The sequence below is a fragment of the Crassostrea angulata genome, chromosome 5 (genome assembly GCF_025612915.1).
Source record: "Crassostrea angulata isolate pt1a10 chromosome 5, ASM2561291v2, whole genome shotgun sequence".
NCBI classification, from domain to species: domain Eukaryota; kingdom Metazoa; phylum Mollusca; class Bivalvia; order Ostreida; family Ostreidae; genus Magallana; species Magallana angulata.
The window spans coordinates 57923922-57940684 of record NC_069115.1 but is presented as its reverse complement, the minus strand read 5'-3'; the positions used below and the strand labels follow the sequence as shown (position 1 = coordinate 57940684).

Genomic DNA, 16763 nt, shown 5'->3' with positions numbered 1-16763 from the left:
TAAATAACCTGCCTCCCACCTGTATCTACAATTATTGTAAATTACTGCATGTTTTAAACATTTATGCTTTATGACAATTAATGTATAAGCCAATACACTACTTCTACTATTTAAGTAGAACTGATAAGAAATTGATGAAATATCCAAATTGATACATGTTTTTTATTTATACATTCATTTACATAATTAATGTAGATCTATACTGTATGTAATTGTCTCAAGGGCAGAATCAATTGATCTTAAAAACAATTTGAAATGGACAAACTACTTGTACTTTACAATTGAATTTATATAAATGTAGAGTGAAGAAATCGATCGTTTGAGGGATATTATTCACTAGACAATATACACTGTACAAATTAATTTTGAAGATAAACACTTCGCGATATTTTAAGGGTTTCTTTAACATCGATATAATGCTATTATACCAGTTTTTCTTCAGTGAGACAATGTAAAATTTAACAACTGTTTTCGTTGATTTATTTTATAATAATGTAAAAAAGGAAGTATTACCTAAAATACAGAATTTTCTCTTTTTGTTTTCAAATTTCTTTTCTTGTAACAATATGAGGACAATTCATATACTTATGATGATAATCTCTATAAATAATCCACTTTTTTTCACTGACATAACAACTTATTTTACCTATACAAAAATTGACAAATACGAAAAGAGATTTATGAAACCGGAAACCTGACATTTGATTTAATCTGACGTTCTTTAAACACCTCGCTCAGATCATCCGGGTACTTCTGGTCGTTGCATTGCAAAATCTCTCTGTAGACCTTTAATTTAGGTGCGTTCTTCAGCAGGACACTTTCTTATTTTGAGCCTCGGCCTTTGACCATGTGATTTCAAAGTCATGCAGTTAGTGTGACCGTGTCACTGACTATAATATTCAATTTATAATTTATAATTAATATTTATAATGTTCAAAATGAACGTAGGTAAACGTAGGTATAAGCCTTAGGTTACTTGGGCCTAAAAAATTGTCTAGGCAGGCACTTGGCATCAGGACCAGTGGGGGTCTTAAATTCACAAACAAAAAATTGAATTATCACGCAGTTTCCCTCACTTATATGGGAGTATGTAAAAAAGTGAAATGAGGATTTCATAATTTTGGAAAGTTTATTTTTGTTTAATTTAGCATGATTTGGGGTTTTTAAAAATAAATTTTAATAATTTTAAGCTTTTGCCTGTCAAGATTTTTTTGAATGAATATCCGATGCATGTTTGTTCTCAAAAATGCAGAAACGTGCTTATATCAAAACAAGCACGCATGCACATTCAGCCTCACAAGATAAATCTATATTTAATAAAGTAAACCCTTGAGGCATTGCCTATGACGATATTGACATTAATAAAAACCTACATGTACTGTGTAATGTATATATTTCGTATGTAAGATTTTCCTAACACCCCCCCCCCCCATTTCATTGTTTTAATGAAATTGTAATATTATGTTATCCTGACTGATATAGTGTACTTCCCTTTTAATATATTCCGGATTTCGATTAGCCACAATGTTTATTTTATATTGTATACTGTTTGATTTTGGTTTCGTTTTCGGTAGGAAAGCGGAAATCCCCATATTGCAGCATTACAATCTGATAATGATTAGGCTATTGGCGTCATATTATATCCATCAGATTTTTGTGTTTCCTTAATCAACGTGCAAATGTCAACACGTACAGGTATGTTTGGTTAGCGTGTGATCAGTGTAGCATTAGCTAGGCAGCTTTTGTACACATTTTCCCCTGCTACTTACCTTATAAATGATTAATAGATTTATTACATGTAAACACTGGGATATCTTTCATGATTGACAGTTGTAAATGCACGACGCCTTTAACCTGAAACAAAATATATAGGTCAAATATTATTTCGTTCTGCTCAAGTTAAATACTTTGCTTTGTGTGTTTATTGTGGCTTTATTGATATGCAGTTTACTTTTTACAGTTACGAATTAAGCACATACATCATATTTCTTGAAGATAGTATTATGATTTGCATAAATCTTCTGCAATAACGGTGTTTTTCGGTAGACAGGTTTAGGAACTGTATAATGGGTCTTAGTTATGCATGTGTTACTGTGTCTGTGTAGATTCCGTTACGAGTCATTCAAGTTGTAGACATTTCTGATAATCCAAACTCACCATTTACAGAAAAGGATGGGATATCATTAAATGTGATGGATACATAGCATCGAAAATTCGTTCCATTTGATATTGGATTTTTTTTAATACTAATTTTGAATAATAACGGAACAAATGTACATGCGCTTCACTGATTTCTTTATATTTATCTACTACCCATGTCGATCAAGATGTTTATATGAATAGATCACTTCCGGTGTTTTATATCCGAGAGCTTTTTAAAAACATTACTGAATAAGATTTATTTTTGAAAATCATTGTGTATGATTCACCGAATGGCGCGTAAACCCTTAAATTAGTCACGTGTATATCATTGAAGAAACATATAATTATATACGGGCAAGCACATTGAGGAAGTTAGAAGATTATTGATTTTAATCAATTAAAGTTAACAATCTCTCAAACCTTTTAATGGTACAGTGTACACAAGATTTTTGTAATGAACATGTGCAATATTTACAAAACAAGACTAGTCTGGCACAAGATATCCATAATGACAAAATATAAACAAGTTTTAATGTAAGAATGCATTAAAGAACACACTGTTACACACGTCTCACAAATTACTGGGTGACTTCCTTTGACAATTACTTGCAGATAGGAGAGGATTGCACATATTGGCGACGTGGCCGGGGTTTGGGACGATGACTATATACCTGTAAGAGTGATTATCAAGAAATAATCACATTGATTTTTGCAAACCAAAATACATATTTGATTGCCGAACTTTGCTTTTTTTTCAGTGTTATAAATGTTGAAGAAGATGTTATTGCTCAAGACTTCTTAGACCTTCCAAAAGCACAAACCTCAAGAAGTGTAACCTGGAATGACAGAGCCGCAAGAAAACGAAGAGGCAAGGACTGTCCACGAGTCTGTCCCCAAAACGGAAACATCAGGCCCGGGGGACATCAAGGGGGATCCACGAAGCATTGAGGAGATCAAGAGAAGTTTATTTACCGCCACTCCATCCAACGGACCTCATGATAACTTAGTGGTTCTTACCGAGAGCAGCCAACCGAACGCACCCCCGGAACCAGCCCACCAAGCGGCTACATGTATGGACCTGAACGCATCTGGGAGTTCATTAGGGTTCTCTTTCCATGAACCCGAGGAAAACGACGAGCGGGAATCCCCCGAATGTTCAGCAAGACCCGGTCTCTCCCGAACCAGCTCGCGGAGTTCCGGCTATGTTGGCTCAGAGACCTGTGAGCAGCACATCCACACAGAGAACACCGCTCCCCACGACGCAATAGCAATGAGGCGGGCGTACATCCAGCGGAAGTCCAATGACAGCGGGAGTCTAGGTAGCAGCCTCACGACAGAGGAGATGAGACGGCTGTATGATACAGAGTTATACATAGCTGTGTGTAAGTAATGGTCAAACTATATATATACATGTTTACCAAACATTATCAGATTTTTATTACTACTTTAATGGATATAAGTTCCTTGTAGTTTGTTTATTGTCTCCCCTAACTGCCACGTGCTGCGATGTTTGGCTGAAATATTCTCGCTGAGACAAAAATTAATCTTTGTGCAGGTGACACATGTAAATTACTACGAGAAGCCTGTCCCTCAAAGGAAACGGTCGGTTTCTGGGACGAAGTTGATATGATTGGAGGTGATGAGAGAAAAAAGTGTCATTCCAAAGTGAGTTGGTCGTATTTTCTGTAAAAGTAATACGTGTATAAATGGTTTCACCACGATACGAGGCATCTATAACTGAACTGAAAACATAATAAGTTTGGTGGTTTTGATTATCGCGGCACAGCTAGTTTACACATGGTTTTACCGGTATACATGTATGTAGTTTTCTTTTTGACAGTTCTGGATACCCTTTTTGAGCAAACTGAAGTCTACTTTTTCTGATGAGGATGGTTTCGGCAGTAAACAAGTTGTTCATCTACTGAAGACATTGCTAGGCGTGGAAGGGGACGGTAAGGCGGAAGGACACATAGGTTTTCATTCATATTAGTGCACATTTCACCTTTCTTTATTTTAACTGATCAATTACACTAGAAACTTGTGAATTTTGTCAGATGATGGTGAAATTTCACTTTCAAAATTGGTTAACGTCGTGCGATATTTTGGTCCCATAAAGAAAGACGAGGAAAACAAATGCATCCTAGTTCGACACGTGAGTACCCCGCCCCATTCCGAGCGTCTGTTCTTCTTACCATTACTAACACCATCACATCTTGCTCTTAATACCTCTTTGTCTGTATTCAGCTGGTTGACATAGTTAAAAGGTCACTGGTGCCAGTACTGATTGGTAAAAAGAAAGTGAAACAAAGGTAAGATTATGTTTACATATTAAAATGTTTCGTTATAGAAGACAATTCTGCCAGGCTGTGTTCATTGGCTACTAGTATCACAAGCAGGAAGTCGATAATTTTATGAAATTATATTCCAATTGTGATAGACAGAGAGATGGCTTAGGTAGTTGAAGAAAAAAATGTTGGTTCTAAATAAAAAAAAATGCAAACATTGGGATCGTTAATCTGACACCGTAAGTTATATTTTCATAATGAGAAATCTCCAAAATCAGGCTTACACGGTAATGGTTAATGGTCATAGTCAAAATGTTCAGATTAGAATTTTTATACAATGGCGGACCAATGTTTTTGATCTCCTGTATACGTTTTTCCTGTTTTAGCTGGTTTGCAGGCGCCATGACGAGAGATGAAGCTGACGAAGCTTTAAAAGATGAGAAAGATAACACGTACCTTGTCAGGTATATTGTTGTTATTTTGTTTACACCGATATACCCTTTCAAATAAAACAACAGAAATAACCCTTAATTCATACAAAATGTGTATATGATTTGAAATAGTAAACTAACATTATATAATTTTTAATTACGCAAGTTTAGGTAACGTTCACTTGGAATAACGTTGAGGTAACAAAGATAACATATTGGTAACCTTCAGGTTAATAAATAATTGTTAATGAAATAAGTCACTTTGTTTAATATGTAGGATGAGTGTGAGTGGATCAGACAGCGGGAACTTCGTTGTGTCTGTCAAGGACTCGCATGGCATTCACCATTTTGAAATCGAGGCAAGTTACGCAAACAATTAGAAGATTCTTTCTTTGGTAGACACAATAGATGACATTAGCATTTACATTCAAAACAGTCTTATTACATGTGTCTACGTAATGGACATTGTTTTTGTTATGTTTATAAACAGGGAAACCCTGCAGAATCCTGTAAGAGCCGCTCCCTAAACTGTCACCTGGCATTTATTGGCAACACGTACGATTCCCTCCCAAGTGTCATAGAGGACTTAAAATACAACGCCATCAGAGACGAGGAGGAGGACAGAGATGTACATTGTACCTACATCTGTCCGAACCTGCCCTTCAATAGCGTCATTGCGCCGTACAAAAACACAAATTCTAAACGCAAATAAGACTTTAGGCATAATTGCGCCATGCATCAATCACAAATATACATGTACATGGAAAATTAATATACAGCAACACTGTGCTATTTAAAAACAAAAATACTACACGAGACTTTCGAAATGTGCCATACAAAATTCAAATTGATGCAGAGAAAATGATTCAGAGCGCCATCACTCCATTCAACAAGTAGATAAAATCGGGTACAACTACTGAAAAAGATTTTGAGATTTATGAACATGCAAATTATGCTATTTTTTGATATAATTGAATGTTGCCAGTACGCAAATTCTCAAGAGTTAAACTAATACTCCAAAGGCATTGATTGTATAATATCACTCATTCTGCTTTGCTTTTCACATTGAAGAGACAGAACATACTGATTGTTATATTACTATTATGATATGCTCATAACTGTGTGTGCTAACTTAATGCGTGTGTTGTTTTTTTTGCTTGTTGTTTTGTTGCAATATTTATACTGTATATGACTCATTTTTTTAAAGATATATGTCGACCAATATTTTACAAATATGTCCGTGTTCCCTACAATCAGCAGGCTAGAAATTTTACCATGAATTCTCCACGATTTTACACGTGGTTTAAAGGGACTTTGACACAATTTGACTGAACATTTTCAAACTTTATTTTTCTATTTTCAATGTTTTTACTGATAAATATAGAAGTTAATAATGCTATGTCAAAATTTGAAACTCAAATATCAAGTTATAAGCAAGATACAGAGTTTATCATTCTTAGTTTTGTAAACAAAGCTTGAATATTTTGATTTTTTACATATTCGTTGTATTGGTGTAAATTTAATCAAATATAACTTTATTTTGCTGATAATAGTATTTAAGAAGATATTAAATTAGTTTAAATTGTTTTTACATGTCATTTTGTCTAAGAAATGGTAATTCTCTACATTACATTTTTTGTAAACAACTTTAAGACTCGAGCTTTGTTTACATAACTATCAATTATTACCTCTGTATCTCGCTTGTAACTTGACTTTAACATTTAATATCTTGGTAAATCACTTAAAATGCGCCAATAAACCATTTTATACATAAAAATTTAAAAAAATCTTGATCTCAAATCGTCCCTTTAGTTAACCTTTTTCCCATTGCCAGAACAGTGGTGCTTGTAACTAAACTATGTCAAGGTCGTCGTCACGGTTAGCTGGTGCAATGAAATCGACGGGTTTTACAATGTCTTTTTTTTTTTTAGCATTTTCTAGAACCAAAGTATTATATAGATGCTTTATATTCCATATGTTTGATTTAGTATTGACTTTCTAGTGGATCATTTATTCTGTGTGTTATAATTTTTTTAGGGCATAATAGAAAATTTATTGTTTACATTTTCCTATTCTTTTGTTTAATATATTTTCATGGTTTTTTTTTCATGGTTTTTTTTAAAGAACTTTAGATTTACGTCAATCATAAGTTATCCATGAATATATTCTTACCATATACTCTACAGTTTGGGGATTGAGTTGAATCTTTTTTAATTTTATATGTAACCCAAGACAGTAAACACAGTATATCTACACATACTGTTACGGATTACGGACTATTTAGCAGTGGGTTTTAAGACCCTCCTCTTGAATTGAGAGATCTTTTCGATTTTTGTTTTGTAACCAATGTACATGTTTTATGGGAATAAAAGACACATGAAACGGATAGCTTTTATTTGTTTGAGGGAAACCCATGATTGCAATGCATATATAAATCGGATTTTTCATGTAGAATTTAAATGGGTAATACGGACAGATAGCAGTGTCATTAAAGTATAGACATGATTTTACTACAAAAGCTAAGAAAATTAAGTAATATTTATATATTTACATCCACCAAGTATGATTCCCTCTATATCTTACGGAAATTGATTTTGATTCAGACATGAATAGCTCTAAAGAAACTGACGGGGCAGAAATCTACACGCCCCGTTTATCATTTGGTTGAAACCTTCAGAATTCCCATTGAAGACAATTTGGCTATTTCTTTTATCTAACGTACTTGTGTACATTGTATGGTGGCATATCTTTGCCCCTTGTATGCATATTATTTTTCTATCAAATATGTCGACATACAAGATGAATATGTTGACATGCAAGATAGTTATGTCAACATGCAACATAACTATATTAACAAATTACAATCAAAAGAAAATTATAAAAATCTCAAAAAATCTCAAATATCGCCAATTTGTGACATACAAGATGCTATGCAACTTATTTATGTCGTTATGCAACTTAGTTATGTTAACATGCGAGATAAATATGTTGACATGCAACTTATTTATGTTAACATGCAACTTAGTTATGTTGACATGCAATTTATAAGTTGCATCACAATATTACTTATTAGGTTTGTTACTGACTGTTTAAAGAAATTTGTGGGGTCGGTAAAGTCCATAGAAGGCGAGGCGGAGCCGAGCCTTCTATGGACTTTACCGACCCCACAAATTTCTTTAAACAGTCAGTAACAAACCTAATAAGTGTTTTGTTTTGTCGAGGACCTAAAGTTTGATATGTAAACAAACGTTTGTGTAGAAAATCAGTTCAAATAACGTTACGTCCGCCATGTTGCGCTATAAATTTTGACGCTTGCCTTTTAAAGAAATTTGTAAGGCAGCCACGTGACGCGTTTCATCCAATGAAGTCGCGACATTCTAGTCCGAGGCAAAACAACATTATTTATCTCGCATGTAAACGTAACTAAGTTGCATGTCAACATATTTATCTTACATGTTAACATAAATACATATGTAAGTTGTGTTTCGATACAAATAAGTAGCATCTAGCATCTTGGATGTCACATGTGGGCGATATTTGAGATTTTTTGGGACTTATAATAATTCTCATTTGAATGCAATTTTCTTGCATATTAACGTAGTTATGTTGCATGTTGACATAACTATCTTGCATGTCAACATAATTATCTTGCATGTTGACATATTTGATAGAAAAATAACTTGTCCACAAGGGGAAGAGATATGCCACCATAACATTGACAATAATTTACTAGTAGTTAATTTTCTTACTTTTTTCGACTCTTTTATTAATTTGTTAAAAGAAAGATGTAAATATAAACATTATCAACAGAAGAAAGCAACATTTGATTGAAAGTTATACTAATAAAAGACATATTTATAAACAATTTGATAACAAGGCTTGAGTTTTATTTAGAATTTCAAACTCTGTATCTTGCTTATAACTCGATAGTTGACTTTCAAATTTTGACAAAGCATTAAAATACCCATATCAACCATTCTGATCAACATTAAAAAGGGAAAAATAAAATTAAAAATTTTGAGCTCAAATTGTGTATAAGTCTCTTTAAAAAACGGGTTAAAAAATATATTGAAGCACAATATCTCGACGTGTAAAATGGAAATCATTTACACGTAGTGCTTTAAGAAGAGTTTAAAATTAACAAAGTACCAAGGAAGAAGACTTGTAGCTCATTTTACTGATCCACTGGTCTACAAAGAGAAAAGGAAACAGAGAGAAAGAGCATGGTCAACTGCTTAAAAACAATGCATTTCGATATTTATAATATGGTTTTTTTTACTGATATTTAACGCACCATAAACAAATGTGGTTTTATCAATGCGATTGTTTCTGTAATAGAAGTTCACCATTTAATATAATAAAATAATGCAACAGATATTATGTTATATTATTATACCAAATTGTGAACTTTTACAGAAACAAGCGCCACGACCACATTCTGATACAAATAAATGAATTGTCCGATTTTCTTTTATCATGCTAGCATTTAAAAATACTCATCAAGGGAAATTTACGAAATTTTAACTATTGCCAACTAATTGCACCTCAAATTTAACATTGAAGTCTATGAACAGCATCTGTGTTGTTAGGATCTTGTAAAAATTTATACCAAATCTCTCGGTGAATACATGCATCTCTCTTTACTAAAACATGGAATGAAATCAATCATTTTCTGCAGATATTCTAACAAAAATATTTCTTTTCTTTTCATCAATGGCAGATAACTCTTCAAAACATTTAAGGTGCAAATTGGCGGGATTCTGATGTTTCATCAGTCGACTGAAAAAGCTATACATTTGGCAAAAGTAGATATTTTAAAGATTTTTTTAAAACTTTTCAATCAACATACAATTTAACATTTTCACTTAGTATGTAAACTAATATGTCAATATTTACTAATATAAAAAATCTGGAGCATGAAATGATTTAAATTTGTAAAATATTCATTCGCGGTGTAAAAATACATTCGATACCTTAAGCCTCGTCTATAGAGACACTACCTTTTACAGACGTAGAGGTGAGTCCTGTGGCAATGCTCAGGGTGCCATTGCTGGTTGGTGTCCATCACTATACAGGGGTAGTCTGAAAACTTAGGGTCCCGCCAATTACTGAAATCACGTGGGCTGGTATCAAGCCATACATTGGACTGCATTCCTAGCCATATCTCATCTTGTAATGAATCAATAACAAAATAGACATGGTTCACTATAATAAATGATACTTCCCAGTGATTTTGAAGAATAAGAAATAATACAAAGGATTTGGAAATAATAAAAGTATTCTACATGTATACTTCGGAATATTGAAATATAATCATTAACGTTGGATGTGTACAGTTTAACTGCGCTATCTCGAATACCAAGGACGTGTCGCGGTGACTTTAAAAATGTCAAAAATAATTTATTCTCAACGAATTTTCTACCTCAATATCTCAAATATTCAGGCTCTACCGTCACCTGCTTTCTCCAAGTCAGTACTAGTATTCAGCCTTAAGGCCGAGTGTTTACCTCGAGTTTATGCATTTTTTGGGGGGGGGGGGGGGGTTTGAGGTGAGGACTGAGTTGGGGGATTTGAAAATTTTGATGAGGTTGGGATTGTACATATCATAAAGTTTTTCTTGGTCCAATCGAGTTCCAGTGAACAAGGTTTTACTTACTTTTGTGTGTGAGTGTCTCGTGGACAAACCTCTGCTCCTCTGAGCTGTGGATGCTTAGAAGAGTCATGTTACACACCCTACACGCCTCCTGCAAATTTTGATCGATCATGCATTTTTAAGTCGTCTGAGTAAACTCAGGTGACCTATTGCTATTTGTTTTCGTCCGTCGTCGCGTGCGTCGTGCATCTGTGCGCCGTTCATTAACAATCTTATATTTTTAACTTCTTAAAAACTACAAGGCCAATTGTTACCATTTTTAGCGTTAGGAAATTCATGGTTCTATAACCCCCGGGGCGCCATAGATGGGACCAAATATAACAAAAAACAAAACAAAACAAAATTTTCAAAAATCTTCTTCTCTACTCCCACACATGTGAGAAAAAAAATGATTGTAGATTATGGTGTACATGAAGCCCTCTACCAAAATTGTGAAATTCATGGCTCCTAAATCTCTAGGGTGGTGCCAATATGGCCATATAGTAAAAATGTATTAAAATGTATTAAATCTTAGATAATCTTCTTCTCTACTCCCATATAATATTTGTTAAAAACTAAATGCATGGTTATGATGTGCAGTAAGTCTTCTACCTAAATTATGGAATTCATGACCCCTGGGATAGAGGTTTAGGCCCTAGGGCGGAGCCGAAATAGCCATATAATGAAAATGTGTTGAATCTTAGAAAATATTCTTCTTTTCTTCCACACATGTGGACAAAAAACTGAATGCATGGTTATGATGTCTAGAAACTGGTTACTCCTCTGCCTCAATTGTGAAATTCATGGCCACTGGGTCAAGGGTTCAGGACCTGGGGGGGGGGGCATATAGTGTTAATGCATATAATGTTTAAAACGTATCTTCTCCATTCCCACACACCTGTAAGAAAAACTGAATTCATGATTTTGTAGACCAGGTAGAAGTTAAAATTTCATGTCCCCCGAGGTAGGGGTTCTGGCTCTAGCACTGGGTCAAAATAATCATATCGTGTTAATGCATTTAATGTTTTAAAAAATGTCTTCTTTACTTCAGCTGATACTAAATAAAAACTCACTGCATATAAAGAGAAAAAATCAGTCCAAAATTTTAGATTTCATGTCTCCCAATGTAGGGATTTGAAGGTAGGGCGGGGCCAAAACACTCATATAGTGTATAGGGTAGGGGTTCTTAATGCAGGGTGTAGCCAAAATGGTAATTTAATGTACATGTGTATATAATATTTGAAAACGTCTATTGACACAGAATAAAAACTAGCTGCATATTTTTAAAAAAGTGAGCTGTCATCTTTAGTTATATTCCATGTCACCTACATGTAAGGCATTTGTTCTTGCTGGGAGGGGAGGTATATATTTGTCTTATTATTTTATTCTGCTCCGGAATTTCAATGAAAGAAACTAGTAAATTTTACAAATATAGAAAAGGGTAAGAATGGAGCTGTCTATCAAAGTTAAGAGATTGTGAAAGCATTTGAATAGAGTTCAAGGGTGGTAACTGTTACAGTTAATGGAATTATCTTCCCTTGCTTCTTCATAATGGAATTATCTTCCTTTGCTTGCTCATATTTAGTAATTAATCATTGGATATAGTGTAATTATAAAAAAGTTGTATGATCTAAAGAGTTATACAAGTACTAGTATTTTTATTATTTGGAACAAAAACAGTTTTTGAAATTTCTAAATAAACAAATAGACTTGTTAATAACAAAGTAATAATTAAGTAACTAAAATCACTGATACATGTAAAATGATTTCTGATGGTAATTAATTGTCAAATAAAGCTTAATATTCAAAAGTTTGAACAGGAAAAGTTAGTAACTAATGATGGCTTTTACAGCTTTTTCTTTTCGGATTGTTTAATTGCCCACAGGAAGAGTTTCTGTCTGCCCCTGGGGATGGGGGGTGGGGGGGGGGTGGGAGGTTGTTTTAGATAAATCATGTATACTAGCTACCCCGTTATAGTTTATCTATGAAAATATATACACATTAAACCTATAATGAAAGTTAACAAATATGGAAAAATAAAACCTATCATGAAAGTTAACAAATATGGAAAAATTGTTCTCTATCAGAGTCTTGCACTTCTTCAATATCAGGTCATGCACTCTTTTATGTTTTTCGCTAAAATTTTAGGTTTCATATTCCTTTTTGAAAGATTTCAGGCAGGGAGGCGGTCGTCATTACAAATTCATAATTATTCTACACCAGAATGAAATATGATTAAATGCATATATGAGACTCCTCGACAAGTTTGTGTATGGGTTATATGCTACTCAGGTGACCGTTAAGGCCTATTGGCCTCTTGTTGCAAATCCCTTTATATATGTGTATATGTGGTGACGAATGCAGCTTTTTCTCAATATTATTGTAAAATTATTATTGCAAGTACTAGTGTCAAACAGTGTTTTGAAATCAATCACTCTTGTAATATAACACAGTTATTCGGAACTTAGTTCAACTACAGATTTCAAGAGCAATTGTTCTTATCACGTAAAAGTTATGATTCACAACCTTTTTCCATATTCTAGTATTATAATATTATGATAATATGTCCATTAATCATTGTGATCGTTTCCCCAATATTGTGGATAAAACACTTTTTTAAGTAATTAATTTGCAATAATTTTACATATTGATAACAGAACAAACGTCTATAGGAGACCATGTTGTAGCATGTGATAAAGTGTATGATACTGACCACTGCCTCGTCTCTGACCAGTCTCTGGCGGGAGTGAAGCTCCGAGGAGTAGTAGTAATGGTGGCCATATCTCATCCAGTTCTCTCTACGGCATCCACCGTCTGTCCAAATATAAAACAAAAGAATCAAGAACAAGTATTCCTTTTAAAGGAAGGATCGGCGTGTAATATCATGGGTCAGCTCTGTAAATGGAGTACGAAGTATTACCATACATGCAATGAACATGATAAATACAAGTAAGATATATCACAACGTTTTTGTTGGGGTTTTTTATTTTCGAAATAGCAAGGGATGAATAAACTTTACTTTTAGTAAGCAAATTGTACTTCTGATTAATATTCTTACGCATGTAAAGAAAAGCGTAATTTGATTCATTTTGTATATAACTGTATAAATGTTTACTCTCAAGGCAAACACATTAGAAAAACGTTTTTAGTAGTAATCTACATGTAATAAAATATTTATATGAAGCTATCATAGGTGCAATGCGTGCACAAATAATGCTGATTTGCTATTTTAATGGTTGATTGATCTGACTTTGATATTTGATTGGTTAATGCTCTGACTTTATATATTAAGATTGGTTAATTGTTTAGACTCGTTATTTAATGGAATGGTTGCTCTAACTTATGTTTGATTGGTTGATTGGTCTGACTCTGATATTTGATTGGGTGATTGCCCTGACTCTGTTATTTGATTGCGTGATTGCTCTGACTCTGATATTTGATTGGGTGATTGCTCTGACTCTGATATTTGATTGGGTGATTGTTCTGACTCTGATATTTATTGGTTGATTGGACTGACTCTGATATTCGATTTGCTGATTGCCCTGACTCTGTTATTTGATTGGGTGATTGCTCTGACTCTGATTTTTGATTGGGTGATTGCTCTGACTCTGATATTTGATTGGGTGATTGTTCTGACTCTGATATTTGATTGGATGATTGCTCTGCATCTGATATTTGATTGGGTGATTGCTCTGACTCTGTTATTTGATTGGGGGATTGGTCTGACTCTGATATTTGATTGGGGGATTGGTCTGACTCTGATATTTGATTGCCAGGTAGATTGCTCTGACTCTGATATATGATTCGGTGATTGCTCCTACCATTGTGATGATGGTGGTGGTGTTTGTGTGTGGTGTGTTCGAGTGGGGCCGAGTGAGACGGGGCGTGTGTTGTTGGTAAGCTTGTTGTTGTTTTCACGTTTGTTGTTGTAGTTGGTATCTTTGTTGTTGCACTTGTCGTTAATGGTGTATCGGTTGTTGTTGTTGTTGTTGTTTTTGCTGTTGTTGAATTTGTTATTTGTGTTGGAAGTGAACCAGGGAATCCCTGATTACACCTTTCCGCTGAACAACATTGCTTGGACAGACTTCTCTTCAAGACTCCTCTTGATCCAGATCTGCAAACCTGACAGCGAGTTCAAAATGGCTTATATCTACATAATATATCAGTGATTCATTCATTGACATATATTCACAATGTGTTTTTTTTCCGTAAATTGTTTTGTATTACTGTTATGTATTACTGTTTTGTATTTCTGTTACAATCTCCAAACTTACTGTTTGTGAAGCACATCCCAAGCTGTACTTAAAGTTAAAGGCGTTATCAATGAACTCTGTCACAATGCACACCTGGAATGAGGTAAAATATGATATTAATAGATCTATACAAAGTACAAGTGATCAGATTTAATTCTTGTATATGGACATTAGGGGTCAAATATTGTAATTCTTGTTGCTTAAAAATAAAATATATAAATAATTGCATAGACAGAGAAAGTTGTAAGCGAATACCTCGTGGTCTTGACAAAGTTCAGTGATACTGCAGTGTCTCGGATCGTCCTCAGAACGACAGGAAAAACAGACAAGGGCTGAATAATTAAATAATTAATCTTATTAAATTTACGACTTCAGTCAGCTCCCCGGTTTTCGATACGTTGCGTGACAGATCCTCCCTCCCCGGATATAAAAAAGAAAGATTCTCCCTCGGATTTTTTTTCCTGGATTCACTTAAAAAATCCTGTTTGAGTTGCTTGTCGCTTGCTACTAGCATATTCATTATTCTAGTCAAAAAGCCTTTAGGGTTTGTTATTCAAAATTCAAAATAAGATATATGAAATCACAAAAAAATTAAAAAAAAGAGAGAGAGAGAGAGAGAGAGAGAGAGAGAGAGAGAGAGAGAGTATACCTTCACTCAAACGAAGGAATATGATACAGAATCCTGAAAAAAAAGATCGGAATGACAAAAAAAAGTACACCTACCATATACATTAACCCTAATGAATTAACATGAATAGGATGACTTTTTTTTCAAGATAATATGATACAAAAAATACACCTACAAATACATTTATCCTAATGGATTAACATGAATATGATGACTTTTTTCAACAAAATTTACTTTTCTTTCAATTCAATGATACATATTAAGAAGCGATAATGAGGATAAAAGTTTTGTTTTTACATTGACAACACGAATAACGTTGCAATTCAATGCCACTGTGTCTCCAAACAGTTGTGATATTATATTAAATATCAATTTTATGCGCGCGTAATCTAAACTTACCATATACTAGGCATAAATCATGTACTTGGATTTTCATTTTGGCCGTTATCAGAAAATGTCTGTGTAACGGTTTATCTATAGGGGGCGCTGTTAGCCATGGTTATCACAGTGAACAACAGCCGGTAAAAGGCAAGGCATTCCACAGGACAGTTAAACGAGGAGCTCTTGAAAATCCTAGTAGTTTGCTTTTTAACAACGACACAATATCTTGTAAATGTACTGGTATATTATATCCTATTACAAATACACTCAGGGCGAAGTGTTTCATCATTTATCACTCCAATTGTTTTGATATCAGATTATACTGAATCATTTATCATGCATAAAGATTCATTTTATTCAATATTTTAACGAATCTACATGTAGGTTTCTGTTAGCTATTTGACATTTTACTAATAAAACTACGTATGCATGGCAAAATGTTGGCTTTCTGGGAAAAAAAAGAAATTTAATGTGACGATTTTTAATTGTCGCGAGAAGAGGGTGTATTTAAAGGGGCATGGTGACGATTTTCGTCAAATTCTATTTTCTATTTTTGTTTTTTTTTCAATGCTTTAGAATTGCATTTCTAATGATCAATGAAATTTGCAATTGAGAGTCAGTCTTTAGGTTTTAAGCAAGATACAGAGCTCACAAATCTGTGTCATGTAAACAAGGCTCATGTCCTGTTCTTGTTTACATAGGTTCAATTTACCAATTACATAGGTTCAATTTACCAATTAAAAACTTTTTTAAAGCTGATTTTTCTATCTTAAATACTCTCCAAACTGAACTTTTATTCTGCAACCACATCAACTTCTGACCAGACCGGTCATTGTGATAGAAAATGTTAAACTCAGTTTCATTGGTCAATATTCCTGATGGTCCAATCAGAATCAGTCTTTCTCGAAGACGTCAAAATGGCCGGTCTGGTCAGAAGTTGATGTGGCTGCAAATAAAAGGTCAGTTTGGATAGTATTTAATTTACCGGAATTTAAGTATGTAAGTAGCGAG

At 33.9% G+C, this 16763-nt stretch overlaps 2 protein-coding genes across 2 annotated transcripts; one reads left to right on the top strand and one right to left on the bottom strand.

The window, feature by feature from the left end:
- Positions 1-1554: 1554 nt before the first annotated feature.
- On the top strand, positions 1555-7246 carry LOC128184350 (uncharacterized). Its single transcript, XM_052853791.1, has 9 exons — positions 1555-1695; positions 2901-3524; positions 3698-3807; positions 3983-4094; positions 4197-4294; positions 4387-4451; positions 4814-4891; positions 5136-5217; positions 5349-7246. Exons 2-9 carry the CDS (start codon positions 2984-2986, stop codon positions 5568-5570), a joined length of 1308 nt encoding a protein of 435 aa, XP_052709751.1. The 5' UTR covers positions 1555-1695; positions 2901-2983; the 3' UTR covers positions 5571-7246.
- Positions 7247-8555: 1309 nt separating this feature from the next.
- LOC128184676 (uncharacterized) lies at positions 8556-15882 on the bottom strand. Its single transcript, XM_052854246.1, has 9 exons — positions 15771-15882; positions 15393-15425; positions 14999-15075; positions 14765-14836; positions 14312-14612; positions 13204-13304; positions 10515-10602; positions 9859-10027; positions 8556-9048 (listed from the first exon to the last, which is right to left on the bottom strand). The coding sequence occupies exons 1-9, from the start codon at positions 15805-15807 to the stop codon at positions 9033-9035; spliced, it is 894 nt and encodes a 297-aa protein (XP_052710206.1). The 5' UTR covers positions 15808-15882; the 3' UTR covers positions 8556-9032.
- Positions 15883-16763: the final 881 nt, after the last annotated feature.